This window comes from Clupea harengus, chromosome 21, assembly GCF_900700415.2.
Source record: "Clupea harengus chromosome 21, Ch_v2.0.2, whole genome shotgun sequence".
Taxonomy (NCBI): Eukaryota; Metazoa; Chordata; class Actinopteri; order Clupeiformes; family Clupeidae; genus Clupea; species Clupea harengus.
The window spans coordinates 6899885-6914901 of NC_045172.1; the positions used below are offsets into that span (position 1 = coordinate 6899885).

The 15017-nt window shown below is 43.2% G+C and overlaps 2 protein-coding genes across 2 annotated transcripts; both read right to left on the minus strand.

The window, feature by feature from the left end:
* Positions 1 to 3267: 3267 nt before the first annotated feature.
* On the minus strand, positions 3268 to 11100 carry ube2g2 (ubiquitin-conjugating enzyme E2G 2 (UBC7 homolog, yeast)). The gene is made up of 6 exons (XM_012841013.3): positions 10923 to 11100; positions 10270 to 10305; positions 10101 to 10146; positions 7535 to 7653; positions 5450 to 5590; positions 3268 to 4942 (listed from the first exon to the last, which is right to left on the minus strand). The coding sequence occupies exons 1-6, from the start codon at positions 10963 to 10965 to the stop codon at positions 4830 to 4832; spliced, it is 498 nt and encodes a 165-aa protein (XP_012696467.1). The 5' UTR covers positions 10966 to 11100; the 3' UTR covers positions 3268 to 4829.
* Positions 11101 to 11199: 99 nt separating this feature from the next.
* On the minus strand, positions 11200 to 14751 carry LOC105912103 (small ubiquitin-related modifier 3). The gene is made up of 4 exons (XM_012841014.3): positions 14595 to 14751; positions 13360 to 13488; positions 13002 to 13073; positions 11200 to 12439 (listed from the first exon to the last, which is right to left on the minus strand). The coding sequence occupies exons 1-4, from the start codon at positions 14613 to 14615 to the stop codon at positions 12377 to 12379; spliced, it is 285 nt and encodes a 94-aa protein (XP_012696468.1). The 5' UTR covers positions 14616 to 14751; the 3' UTR covers positions 11200 to 12376.
* Between the last annotated feature and the right edge of the window lie 266 nt (positions 14752 to 15017).

Below are 15017 nucleotides of genomic sequence, written 5' to 3' on the forward strand. Positions count from 1 at the left end.
TTTTGGTCACCTGACTATGATCCCCTCAGATGCCTCATTTACCTGTATGTGTGTGTGTGTGTGTGTGTGTGGGGGGGGGGAACCCATTTGAGGTAAACCTCAGGTAAGGTGAAGAGGGCAACACAGAGAACCAGAACTGAAGTTAGAAGACTCATAAAGGTGAACTAAATCGAACTGAAGCTCAGTCCAGTGATGCGTACATGCTCAACCAAGGGGAGCTGAGTGAAAACCTTAGAACAGAGTTGCCTAAAGAAGAACCTGGGGTTGATGAGACTTAGATAATCAACACCCAAACTCAGAGTGGTCCACTCGCGGCACAGACTTCTCTGCTGAAGTTCTTTGAAAGCTGCTAAGCCTTGTGTGCCCGGGTGCTTGCTAGCTCGGTCCCCGAGGGTGAAGCAGGCTTTGATTTCTGTTTGCGTTTCATTATCAGTCAGAGTGAAGTATCAGACGTGTTTGGACAGGGAAACTCTCTCTCTCTATATCTCTCTGACACACATACACACACACACACACATACTAATACACTGGGACACCAGGACCTGAAAAAACAAAGTGAACAACTTACTCCCTCTCGACTGAAAGGTCCTGCACAGGTGAATCCTGCCATTACAGAAGTTCATTATGGTTATCATGAGATTCTTTGCAAAGCTTAAGACAACTTATGAAAAGTGGCATACAAATTTGGCGTAATTGAGATCCAGTGGAAAGAGACTTTGGGCCTTTCAGGAGATTTGTTTATATGGGCTTGCACTGGTGAGATAAGGGAGAGAGCAAAAACCAGTGAGGATCAGTGGAAAAGTCTAAATGTGTGTGTGTGTATGTGTGTTGCAGTGCGGAGGAGGTGATCAGAGGCTATACGTTGACATTGTTTTCTTAGCGTCGGCGGTGCTAAGCAGTGCGGGGGCTTAAATGGGAGCCGCCAGGCGACTTAGCGAGGAGCTTCTCATGACGGACATTTCCCTCTTCTCATATTGATTACAGCTAATGCCTGTGGCTCAACACACTTCAAAAGTTTCAACGTGCCCATTTTAACGAGCATTTATAGATGGCTAACCAACATTAAAGTTATGTTCCTATTTGTTCTGATAGTGTCTAATGTAGTGATCTATTTCTTTCCAAAATGACATGAAATGTACCTATAAAACATGGATCTAGATGAAGCGATTAAATGTCACCCTGAAAGCAAGGAGACCAGGAAACTATTTAACCTGATGAAAACTCTTGGTCTGCCAAGAAAAATATGGAAGCCAAACCACAATCTCATATCTGTTCCCACACACTAACCTCTGCCAGAAAACACTTAAATGACAATTATGATTGGCGGTCAGCTAAGGGCAAGCCCATAGCTAATTTACTGCCATTTTTTACTGCCAAATGCCTGTCGTTATTTAATAATAATTCAAGAAATTATCTTTTTATTTAACTAATCTATTCATTTATCCATTTATTTAACCCCTCTAACCTTAGCCTGGGTTCCAGTAGGCTACTGTGGAAGACCTCCCGCCTTGTTCTGGTAGCCTACCTAAAAAGCCTTTTCCATCTGCCCTCAACCACTATAGCCCGGTTGCCCTAATATCACACATCATGAAAATCCTGGAAAGGCTGATCTTGGCCAATCTCAGACCTCGGGTGAGCACCCCTCTGGACCAACTGCAGTTTGCCTACCGCCCCGAGGTTGGTGTTAAAGACCCCATGCAGACGAAGCCTAGTTTGCCTGAACCCGGGTTCATTTTTCACACATATCAACTTTTTAAATCGCGTGCACATGAACCCAGCGAATCCGATTGACTCAGCTGTAGTACATCCCCCACGCCTGTTGGTGGCGCTTTAAGGTGCTACAGACAACTGAAGAAAACGGAGAAGAAGACAGGAGCACGCTAATAAAGTAACATATGACAGTAGTTGAGCTCCAACTAGCAACGTTTAGCTTAGCCGCATAGCCTACATTTAATCTGCACAGTAACACATTATGGTGGTTTATAAAATCAGTGGTCAGAGCAGACTGTAGGTTAAGCGAAAAATAATTATATTTGTTATTGATAATAAAGAGTTAAGAACAGTGCAACAAAGCAATGTGCAACATGACATGTCTGAGTTGTTTAAATGCCTGTGCTTTATGGAGATGCTGAGCTTGAGCACGAGAGACCACAATGCAAGTGCTGTGGATCCTGGATGTTTCATGGTTTACAATTGCTTCCAATTTCATGGTTTTATTACTAACAACAAATGTAGGCTATTGTTGAGGGCTTTGTCCTTCACGTACTGTAGGCTACCTCTGAAGTAACGTTAACGCTAGCTAGTAGCTATCGCTATCGTTGTCTGACTAAAGCTAACGTAACATTCATCTTTATTACAAGCAGGCACAAAAAGCAGGCACCACTTCTTTGAATTCTCCAGAGCCTTTAAAACCATCCAGCCTAAGCTGCTGCATGAGAAGCATGTAAGACGCAGGTACACGTCTCCACAACCTCCTGGATCATTGACTGCCTGACGGACAGACCGCAGTTTGTGCGGAGGGGATGCGAGCACCGCAGGGAACTGTACCATAACATTTCCTTTTCACCCTGTAAGGCTCCTTCAGCTCTGCTGCAATAAGGACCGTTACAGGAGGTAGCGGGAGACAAGACTCCTCTGTGTGGCAATGCATTTTACATATAATTTGCACATTAATAGCAATATATTGCATTAAAGTTCTATCTGTATTCTGTGTATTTTAACTAGTATAGTAGTAGTTTTGTATTTATTTTTTTGTGATTCTGTTCTGTCTTTTTACCTACCTCATATGTGTTTTTTTGTTATTTATGTAAATTGCTACTGCAATACTGAAATTTCCCTTTGGAGATAAATAAAGTTATCTCTCTCTGTAAAACCCTACAAATTAGCCCCAACTATCACCTTCTCAAAACCCTACATCTAACCATAGGTGTCAACAAACATGAATATGGTCCATTAAAATACAGTGAGGCAGTGGGCTTCTAGTTAAATGTGCACTGTGTGGTCAGCATTTGGAGCCCAATATCAAAGACAGTAGTGGGTACCAACTTTAGCACTAGTCAGCATGAAAGACCCTATGTTAATGTGCGGCAGAGACAAGACATTGAGAAATCTGTTGGTGAGTGGACCAAGTCTTTGGGTTTGGCTGAAAGGACAGGCGACGCAAACATTTCTGCACATACATTTCACCCAGTGTCGGGACACGTCACTGAAAAACAGACATACTTGAATCTCTGCAAGACTTTTCAAGTACAAAATACAACAGTCACATTTTACTCTCCAACACAAACAGGACTTTATTTTATACTTAATATTCCTGTATCACATGCCAAAATATAGACACACAAAATCAAGATTTTCTTGTCTGCAATGTTTGCATCAACTCTGGAGTGTCACCCCAGATACGTCTGATTCCTCCCTTTCTCTCGTCTGAAAAAATGGGGTTAGATTACCTTTGACCCAGGAAGTACAACTGGAAGTCAGAATAAAACATGAAGGCATCTCTGACAATCACAGGGTATACTCAGACCTTAGTGTTATCATTAGTAGTTTGAAAAACCAACCTATTCATTTCCCGATTGACCAGCCCATCCATTTCAGATTGAGAACTTCAAAGTGAATTTGAATCATCCTATAAAATGATCCCCAAAGACACAGGGCTTCATTTAAACAATGGGACTGGGGTGTCAGCTTGTAACAATATTGGTAAAGAATACTGTTGAAATGAATACAGGCTATGAAAGACACATAGGGCAGACGGAAGTTCCTGCATTCCTCTTGTGCTCCAGTCACTTCCTCTCCTTTGACTCCTCGCCTAAACTCGGCGCTTGAGTGACTGTCCAATCACCAGCTTTATTCTACTTCCAGAAAGGTCCTGGGTTGTGTATAGCAGACATTTTGTTGTGTTACCAGCATCATAAACTGATAGTCTCTGTCATTTTATACATTCTCTCTTTGAGTTACGTGGGCACAGCACAAAAAGGCTTTTGGCAAATGCAGCCCCGAATGTGTGAATCTGATCAGATGCCATTTTGACTCCTGTTAGCTGGGTTGGCCCACACTGGTTGATCGAGAAGCTTTCTGATCAAATAACCCTAATCGGTTTGGTGTGTAAACGAAACTGCATCTACACCCCGGAAAAATAACTCGCCCACACACACACACACACACACACAAGCAGCACATACTCTCTCTCTCTCTCACTCACACACACCATAGCATGGCATGGCATGCAGCAAGTCACTCACAGGCAGTGTTTTTACCCACCCCTAAACCCCCACATATATCTGACCCACACCCCATCAACCCCCCCCCCCCCCCTCCCCCCAAACGCTGTCCACTCCCAAGCACCAGTCCTACAAACTCCCCCCTCCCCCCAAAGGTGTCTCCACACATATTTCGCTCTGCATCAAGTGTGTCACGTGTGGACTAATGACACATGTTCTCTCACAGCCAGAAAAGATAAGACTATTTTTTCATGTCTGTGAGAAGAAGTAACCATGAGAGATGTTTGGCGACCAGAAAAGAACAAAACAAAAAACTCCACAAAAAAAAACTCAAACTAAATAAAAGCATTTATGTAAAGTGCACTGTTCCATAGAGGTAGGGGAGGATCATCACGGCAGCCATGTTGAGGGACTAAGTGTCTTTGCCTTTCAATCTTCTACAGGAAGTCTCTTTGTTTGTTTCCTTCATGCCTGACGTCTGTCCTCACTGGACCTCCCTATGCGGCGTCGGCGGGTGGGGGAGTTGTGGTGTTACTATCTGGCAGGGGGGGGGGGGGGGAGGCAAAAAAGAAGAGGATGGAGAGAAAGGGGACGGAAAGGATCGTTTTACAAGCCGAGGGATTTGCGCACAATCTGCTTGGCCAGCCGGTAGAACTGCTCGCGGTCTTCGCGCCACATCTTTGACGCGTCCACGTTCGCTCCGCTCTCATCGTTGGGCTCTGAACGGGGCGAGAGGGACACAAAAACAGCTCTTCAGGCCCTTTTCGGAAAAGTAAAGCGTTACCCACAATAAGTAAAGGGACAGCGCTAAACTAGCACTCCCTTGACATGGTAGTAACAGAGGTCACAAACGGCTCCTGCATGCAGCTGCCTGCGCTCCAAGTCACACTGAGGTGGATCAGAGGGCTCCCAGTTTGAGTCCAACTTCTACAAAGTGTCCTTCTGTTAACACACTGAACCCTTTACTGCTCCCAACGCACATAGGCCACCCCCATCAGGGAGAATTGAAGCATGAAATGTAAAGCACTCTCCTACTACTTACTACCTGTGGACCTGTGTAGTAAAGCCCTCTACTCAACTACTGGACGAGCAGTAGTGCAGTCCGTTTACCCGATGCATTGTGGACACTCATGATGTGCAGTGCAGTGGTCTGTGTGACTGCAGTGGTCCGTGTAACTCAAGTGGTCTGTGTAACTGAAGTGGTGATGGTGGTGGGACCCCCTCACCTGCCAGCATGCTGACCACTGAGAGCAGGATCTTCTCCACACTCTGGACGGGACTCCACCGCTCCGCGCTGCTCTCATAGCCCATGGGGTCGTCACCAGGAGCGTGCAGGATGGAGATGCACACGCGCCCGTCTGGGTAGACTGCAGAGGGAGAGGATGGGTGGGTTCATACTTACTGGGGCAATAATTTCATTCAGAAAAAAATAGGATTTGAATGCAACTGCATTAGGGGTGACACACACACACACACACACACACACACACACACACACACACACACACACACACACACACACACACACACACACACACACACACACACACACACACACACACACACACACACACACACACAACTGCGGTCAAAGCCTATACAGTCATTTCCCAAAGTATTAGGACACAAGTAGACACACATGCAAATCGAGTTGACTATCTGTCTATTGTAAGATAAATTCAGTTTAGGTATGAATTTATTAACATTTTATTTCTATTAACAATGTATGCCCATTTAACCAGTATAACTAAAGGCAGTTGGAAAACAGGTTTCAGACAGAGGGGCCTAAGATAACATTCAAAGCACATGCTTTCAAGTTTAGAATGACCAGTGACATAAATTCCAAGGTCATAGGGCAGCCTGGGCAGGAGACAGATGAGATAGGGAAACTATCTGTAAGAAGGGAGTTGGAGACTCACAGAAACATAATTGTCAGGCCAGAAATTACGACTAAAACATGCAAGTCACAGAAAGGCGTATACCTGGAGGCCCTCAGTGAAGACTGGACTTATAAACCATTATTATCACATGTAAAATTTAGAATGCCTTCTCCAGCCGTGGGTGACAGAGCTATTGTGAACTCTTCATTCCGGCTGAATCTTGTCCAATCCTAAAACCAGTAAACTCAACTGTATCAAACCAAGTGCTACGTGTGGCGGTCCGTTACTCTGATTTCTCTGTAAACCAACACGCAATTAATTTTAACTTAACACTATTTTCAAAAGACAGGACCATCTAACAGACATTCAGGACAGGCCACATAAAGTCATCATCTATTGACGAGAGAGTGGAAAGCACCTACAATGAACTTTATCTAAGAGTACCTCAGGATATTGGCAGACGCTTGGCAGGTACAAAAAAAGTGACAGGTATATTGATATCTTCCAAACGTACATGCACACTTACACACACACACACACACACAAAACCAGCTTCACACCAAATCACAGCACCCTGCGCCGGCCACACACAATCAAAGCGCGCGTGCCGCTGCGATATCAACCACCCACAGTGTTGCGCGGCAGATGCTATCTCTCGATCCCGCTCTCCGCTCCACTGCGCACAGCCGGGGGACACGGATCCGGATCTGGCATCCCTGCGCTGATAATCGCCTCTGTGTCTATCGCCAGGCCAGAGCACTGCTATCTTCAGCCCCAACAGGAAGGACTTTGTTTGGGCACACTTCCCTGACAACGCAGGCTCTCCACACTAACCGCTGGAGGATTGAGGTCTTCATGGATCATCCTTGGCAGGAATGTGAAATACACCACACACACACTTCGGCCTTAACAGATGTACTAGCTGCTATGGCTTTTAGCCTTGCTAACATTCTCAAATGCAATGCCCTGGCTGCCTTATTCAACCCCTGTACGAGACTGTGGGCACAACCTGAGTCTCAGCTTTACAGACAGAGAGGGACTACTGTCTGGCTATATGACTTGGCTAAATGTAGCCATCTTCTCTGTTTTATTGTGTGCAGAGGAAGAACTGATAATGTAAATAATGCTTTGTGAAACAAATGTAATGGTCCAGTCCTCGTTTGTAGAAAAAGGTTGTTGATATCTGAGCTCAACAGCCAATCGAGTTACACCCCTCCCTTCTCTGCTCCTAAAGCAACGTGTCGATTGGCTGGTGTCGATTGGCTAGTGTATGGCTTGGTCAAGGCCACTTTGTTTCCCATTTAGTTTTTTTCAGTGCGCACACACTGGACAGACAGCTAGAAGAATGTGAGGAGAATTTAGGTGAATTTTCTTGAATTTGAATTATGATCAAGGACTGCACCTCTAAGAGTGAACGTGGTAGGCACTCACTGTTAGGGTGGAACATGTCACAGGTGAACTTCATCTTGGGGGGGCTGAGAGGGTAGTCCGAAGGGAAGCTGAGGATGGCAGGAAACACGCCCCCTTCGAAGCACGTATCTTCTGGACCCCTGGAGGTGGAAGTCAGAGACGCGTTAGAGCATAAGGATTTGAGCCACACAGACAAAGTGTTCTCCTAAGGAGTTGTATGTCCTGCTTATGTCTTCAGTGGTTCTTGCAATGTCATCAGAGTTATGACATCTACCACTCAGTTTGCATGAACTGTTACAGGGTATGTGTTACTGTTAAAACATCGATTTATTTTCCAGGAAGTAAGTTAGCCATGGTGCAATTTTGAGATAAAGACAGCTGTTGAAAAGATTACAAAAGATTTCATTACCAAATGAAAGTTGAACAAACCATTTTCCTTCAAAAAAACTTTGGTGCATTACGTTAATACCACAAAAGATGAATGTACGTTAAGATACGATGATAGATGATGAAACTATTTAAGCAACAGAGAGAAGCCAAAAAAATTAAGAACTTAAGTTATGAGAGACCAAATTCCAAATATGCCTTGCACTCTCCCTGAAGTGAGAGCACTCAGTGAACCTAGTAGTAAGCTATTATCTTACCACCCCTAATCCCTCACATTAAGTGAATTTTATTGCGGTCGTGCGAACTCTACAGGTCAGGCTAGCGTTTCGCCTTGCCCACCACATCTGGCAGCAATGACAGTGGCGGACATATTAAAGGCTTACGCAGGCATGTTTTCCTAAGAGATCTGCAAATATTGTGTTTTGGAAATGCAATAAAATCTGCGGCAGCAGGTATTACGGTGCTCCTGGGGGGGGGAGAGAGGGAGGGTCTATACTCCCTTGGGGGTAGAGATGAATGGAGAAGAGGTGCATAAGGTCAGAGAACGAAAAACAAAAACACTGGCCATTTATTCTGCTGTCACATATAATCACATACAACCGCACTTAGGGTTTTCTGGGGTGGCCTGAAATGTGACCGTTTGACATGATGACACGGATTGGAGAAAACTTGACAAACCATTTGATGACACGGGGCTGGGCCATTTTTTCTACCTGCGATGAAGTGCTTCCCTCACCAATGGGGATTTCCTTGATTTTTCCCACACTTGAACTGCGATGTCTATTGGGGACTCACTCGATAACCCTCCAATGGGTTTATGCAATGCAGGTGAGGAGAGTTCAGGACTGCACATATCGAGTACTGGTGAGACCTACATCTGACTGACATCTCCAGTACATGGAACGTGCACGAATTTCCCAGCGATCAATCTCAGTCTGCATTTAAAAGGCAAATCCAGCCCATGTTTATTTTCCACCTGATCTGTCCATCAATCGGTCATTTTAGGATCGGCATCAGGCGTTTATCTCCATATGCAGGGGCCCAATCACTCTGAAACCATCTCACTTCCTCTGTTGTGTTGTACCTCACAGCTGGGATAGTGGGCTGGTGACCACCTCTGTTCCTTGTTTGGTTTGGCAGTGAGCTCTACTTAAACAAACACTTAAAACGTATCCACAAATCCATCAGGCCATCAGATGGTTTACCGCAGGACACAAATGAGACTGCACTATCAGTGCTTTGACTCGATCACTATCACTCAAAACGGATTCCCGGACAATGATGGGAGCGCCTGGCCCCTTTCAAAAGAACAGTACAAGTATCACTGCCTATCAATCAAAATAATGATTAGCCATTCTGTATTCGTTTCCCTATCCATCACCACTAGCAGTATATTAAGTTATGAAACGTAAATTATTTAAATTAAATTGAGCTGGAAACTACCACTTTATTAGGCAGATAATGCCCCCTTGGGGGCAACGAATGAACAACAACCAAAGGGGCTATCTGTGTCCTTCACTAATTCTGCTTATTTTAGGCCTGATCTTAGACACTCAGAAGATAGAATAATTGGGGGGGTTTCTCTGCTTTCATGTCCATGATATTTTCATCAGGTCTGTACATGCAGAGCCTATATACAAAGTGGAATGAAAACGGAGTTAATTCAGAAAAACAGCACAGAAACCCTTGGCTAGGCGACTAGTCCTATAATACTGATATGCTCCAATTTCCACCAAGCTAACTCTCAAACTCAAGTTAAGAATAAAATCTCCTCAGTTCAACCCATCACGAGGACCCGATCAGAACAGAAGAGTGTGACAACACAGGGAATGGTGGATATGTGTGTAATCCAAACTCTGATTAGACCCATGCTCACTATACACCTAAATCCTTTTTTCACAGGTAACCCAGGGTTTGGGATTGAGACAGCGACAGAGACTGGGTCTGCTGATTTATCCACATGCATCATTAGGCCAATATGGAAAGTGTGAGAAGGCCACTGGATTCAACTTTTACTTTCACTGCAGAATTTTACTAAATCTTTCAGAATTGCTAAGAAGGCCTTCTTATGCTCTGAAAAACAGCTATTTAGAGAATGATTATAATTAGGCACATTTTAACTACAAACATTTTTGAAGACGTACTACTCTTGGGGTAACCACAGTTGCATCACTGCCACAAAACACAATTTAACACTTACATGATTAAAGCTTCCCACTCAAAGAAATTCTCCTCGTTTACTGGGCCTGTTGAGAAAGAGAACATAATACAGATTTGTGAGATATCTTAGTAAATCTATACGACTGCTAAAAAAACTGACGTGGACGCAAAATCGAAATGGCACAATTTTGTCATGGAAAAGCCCTTACCCGCAACAATTCCCTCAGGGGGGTTTAGAGTCAGTTCTGCCAAAGAAAGAACGCGCTGGTTAGATGGCAACATCACAGCATTCACTCCAAGCTTTAAATGTTCCTTTTATCATGAGAATTATATGAAAATTCCGTTTTAAGAACGTTCACGTTACACTGACAGTTACAGAAACGTAGCTAGCTAGCTAGCATTTTTTGAAGCTTCTCGTATACACCAAAACTAACGCTGAAAATAAAAGTCGCCAGTTGTGAAGTTATGATACAACAAAAACTTGAATTAAAACCGTACTATACATGTTATTATTGGCATAGGGTCGTTAACATTAACACTAGCGTGCATACTTGGCTATTTTTCTTACTTGGACCACATTTCCACAAAAGAATGGAGTGGTAGGGAAATCATTGTGTTAAGCATAATTGCAATCGCTGATCTCTAGAAAAAAATGAAAGTGCAACCTGAGATCTGCGACTGTCTACATTGCAAAACTACCTGTTCTATGAGGTCCGACAGGTAGCTAGCTAGCTTGATCAGTAATTTGAAAATACAGTTGGGGGGACCTAATGTGAAGCCCACTAAACGCAAATACCTTGTTAGCTAACCACTAACTAGTACGTCTACCAGGATTGCATTTAAGTCATTATTCCATACTTACGCTTATATTCTGCCATTAATCTTTTCAAAGCTGTGCCCGCCATGGTTAACACCTATAGTTACTAACGAACTGTAAAAGTTCGGATGCGCAGGTTGCTAAAAACAAAAGTAAGCCAAGCTGATGCCGTGGCTTACACCCGACTTCCGCCTTTCAACTGCAAAGAAGAAAACGCAGCGCCACACTGCGGAACCCATCAATAACTGCTATCTATAGCCTTTAAATACCTCCTTCAAATAGATCCTTTTTCGCAGCCAGGGAAAACAGCTCTTACAGCAAATCTGAGTACCAAACTATATTTATTGTGTACAGTAGTAAAGGACAACAAATAATGTACAAATCAGTACAGAAACATGACATAAGTTGTGGACAATGCCATTTCCCCAAACCCTCTCTCCACCCCTTCTTTGCTAACCAATTTGGAAACTGAATGGAGCAGGGCTAGTGAAGGCTGCAGAGCTGGGGCCGCAACACTTCCACCAGGAAAGCATGACGAAAAGCAAATCTGATCATCTGAGAGGATTCCCTTGACATTTTTTTAAGGACTGGGAAGAAGTGGGGGAAACAAAAGCATAATTTGGTTCTACAATGTCCATATTCAACCCCTTAGCCAAAAAGACAGGAGCAAAATTAAGCCCCCCCCAAAAAACAAAGAACACAAAAGAAAACACAGTGAATGCAAAAAGAAGAATACCTTCGTATATCAACACATTTAAAAAAAAAAAAAAGAAACTCCTTTAAAAGCAGAAGACGATTTATTCTTCATTAATTATCTGAACACGTTCTCTTTGTCAGTGTACCATCTGCTTGAGTTTGGTCCACATTCGGTGATGCCATATTGTGTATTGCAATCAACTGCTCTATGGATGACTAGTTGGAGAAAACAAGTCCTTAACACCTTTGCCCCCTTTTCCCTATCTGTCCCTGAATAAAGTGAATCATATTCAACTGGAGGAATACAGAATACTGAAAAGATGTTGCTCTTCTGCAATAAAAAGCGCCTAAAAATGAAAAACAGACTTAAACCATAACATATGCACAATGACAGGATCATAGGCACCTCTCGTGCTCGAGAGAGAGCAGGACGAGGTGGTTCATCATTGCTACCTGTTCTGTTGGCGCAGACAGAAATAAAGAAAAACAAAAAAACAAACAAAAGAACATAATGGCAACAGTGTCCAAGTGTGGCCTGATGTTTGCCATCAGATCTGAAGTTCTGACCGGATGCCTTGCATGGGCAAGGCCATTCTGAAACATTAGCGTTGCCAACGGGCATCCATTTTGGGACAAATCATTAAGATTTCTCGCATACTGGAAGAGGAAAAAACTAACAAAAATCAAAAATCAAAAAAAATCAAAAACAGGAAAACAAAAATACATTAACATCGAAAGAGCGTCTTGAGGAAACATGTCAAATAAAATGGCTGAATGGTCGCCTCTCTTCCACCCGGCAGGCTTTAGCAGACCCCTCCAGTCTGCTGTTGAAACACATCAATCGTGTCCTCATCCTCCATCTCGAGCTGGGAAAACCAATGACAAAGCAACCGTTACTCAACTGCGTCTACAGTCCTGATTAATAAACAACAGCCATCTCAATTGTGCTTCCATGGATACATAGCAGGGAGCTTAACTGGAAAAGAATGTGGCACCACACTTGTTAGCTTTGGTTTTCTTTTACTTTACTTTTCTATCTTGCAGTCTTGAGGCTCTAACTGCAATACCAGTTTGAATCCAATTCTAACAGTTCCATTGATGTAGCAGAAAGGGGAAAACAGTCTTTCAAACTTTTCCATGGAAAAATACATAGCCTACGTAGTGTGTATGCAAGAACACAATGTGTACACTGGTGCCAATCTGTGTTTCTGTACACTCAAACCAGTTTTAATTAGGCATGTCGACTTATTGGTGGGTCATGACATTATGTGATCAAAAGATTAAACGATATGCATGAACGCTTTGATTATATACGTAAAACTTGTCTAAAACACTCTTGGCTTAACCACAATGTCATCATTAGGTCTCTGTACTGTACAACATGCATATGAATTCAGTGTTCCAGCAGAGGATGACCATAGAACTCACCTGTGCAGGCGTGTCCGTTTCATTTATGGGCTGCCCATCAAACCTAAATCGGATCTGCCTTATTGACAACCCCTGGAAAACACAAACAACTGCAATTACAATTACATCACTAGTGCTCACTTAAGTCAGCTTTAACCATTTCATTGAGCTAGGACATCATGGACATGACTGACTTGAAGTATATCTAGATATAATGAATGATAATGAATACATTACAAATCAACACAGCATTTTATAGCAGGGCATACTTTCCCATTCCCATTATTGGTCGTGAAGACAGCCTCAACCTTTAATCTTAAAGCAAGATGTTCGATTTAAAACAGCAACGTTTGAGAGTAATGGGGTGGCAATCTCTCACCTGTCTTTCACAGTACGCCTTCATTAGTTTGCTTAAAGGTGTGTGTCGTTTTATTTTAAACTGGACCACAGATCCGTCTTGTCCTGCTACCTTCAGATTGATGTGGTCGTTTTCGGTTTTCACTCCCTCCTGAAAACAGATGGACAGTAGACAGTCGTTATGACATTATGTTAAACGTGAAGTGCAGACTTGTAAGTAGTTTTTTAAAGAATTCCACCTTTCAATAGCAGATGTGTTAACAAGGGTGAATATGGTTAGTTAGATAACATACGGCATCAATTAATCTAGCTCTTGAACCCAGAGTTATATAGTTAGCTAGCAAGCTAACCAATGTGATGCACATGAAATGAAACAAAACTAATAGCTAGCTAAAGTTAGCTAGCACACTGAACATGCAGGTTTACTGAGACAAGGCTGTGACATTATCTTCTGCAGATGATGAACAGCTTTTTTGTTAATGCAATATGAACTGGATCATTGGAAATAGTAGATCTTTCTAACGTAACGTTAGCTAGCGTAAGCAATCCTCTTCATTAATTTGTATGAACTGCAAATTGCCACAGTACTAATAAACACAATCATGCAGTCGGCGTTTGTTAGCCAGCTTTAAAAAGCCGACCATTGCGCTAACGTTAAATTAGCTTGCCAGCTAAGTCGCACAATTTTGAGGAATCACATGGCTCTTTAACATTGACCAACGAATTCGAACGTCTCTGAGTCGAAAACTGCTTGTTGGTTTTTCCATTTCAATTCATTTGTACATAAACCGCTGAATGAGCTGGACGCTAATCAGCCAGAGCTGCTTTCAAATGGCGGATCACTATGTGCGGGTAATGTTGCTCCTTCTCCGCTATTCTTGCGGCATTTCCTACGCCGGAGACGTAACGTGGCCGACTAGCGCCACTTCTTTTTCACAAAGGAAAACCCGCAAAAGCAGACACAGAATTCCACTTCGATGATATTGCGCGGCAGCTCGAGACAATGGCGCAGTTTCAATTAAATCACTCGCGGCAAAATGTGTACCATATAAGATAGCAAGATGGGTAGTTGCGAAAAAAGAATCCGCATTCTAGAAAAAAAACAATCCATGCCATCTTCATCCGTACAAATGCGCAAACTGGCTAACCACCACACCAATGTTGCACAAAACTGAAAGAGAGCTAACGTTAATACTCAGCCATATCCATACAGAACCAACATTTCGACTTTTTCCGTTCACAGTTATTGGTACTTACCTTAGGCTTTTCCTCAGACATATCGCCAAGACTTTTCAATGTAGTTATTTAAAGAATTAACGCAAGATGCGCCGTCTCCACTTTCAGCCCTCTGGTCTACGACGAGAACGCGCTTGGTCTCCTCTTCTCCAGCCACTGATTGGACGAGAATGTACCATGTGATATTTTCTAAACGGGAGCGCGTATACGGGAGCGCGCATTTGTGTACTCGGGCACGCACATTTGCACCCGCCCCCAACGGCTAAAAGAAGGAAATCAGCCTATACATTTTAAGGCACACATTTTGATAACTACCGCACTGGCAACCAACTCTCCTGTGTCTTACCATTGTCATGGTAATGTTTTGGCTAACACAACAAAATACACCATTTCATTGTGGGCAGTTAAGATTAGGCAACTAGTAACCTACAACACCATATTTAG

Bases quoted from the DNA above. Each gene is read 5' to 3' on its own strand.
- LOC105912103 (XM_012841014.3), bottom strand. From the start codon at position 14,615: ATGTCTGAGGAAAAGCCTAAG. The intron at 13,489-14,594 runs GTAAGTACCAAT...ATCTGTTTTCAG, and splicing joins TGTCTGAGGAAAAGCCTAAG to GAGGGAGTGAAAACCGAAAA. The intron at 13,074-13,359 runs GTGAGAGATTGC...TGTGTTTTCCAG, and splicing joins AGGCGTACTGTGAAAGACAG to GGGTTGTCAATAAGGCAGAT.
- ube2g2 (XM_012841013.3), bottom strand. From the start codon at position 10,965: ATGGCGGGCACAGCTTTGAAAAGATTAATGGCAGAATATAAGC. The intron at 10,306-10,922 runs GTAAGTATGGAA...TTTCTTTGGCAG, and splicing joins ATTAATGGCAGAATATAAGC to AACTGACTCTAAACCCCCCT. The intron at 10,147-10,269 runs GTAAGGGCTTTT...CTTTCTCAACAG, and splicing joins CCCTGAGGGAATTGTTGCGG to GCCCAGTAAACGAGGAGAAT.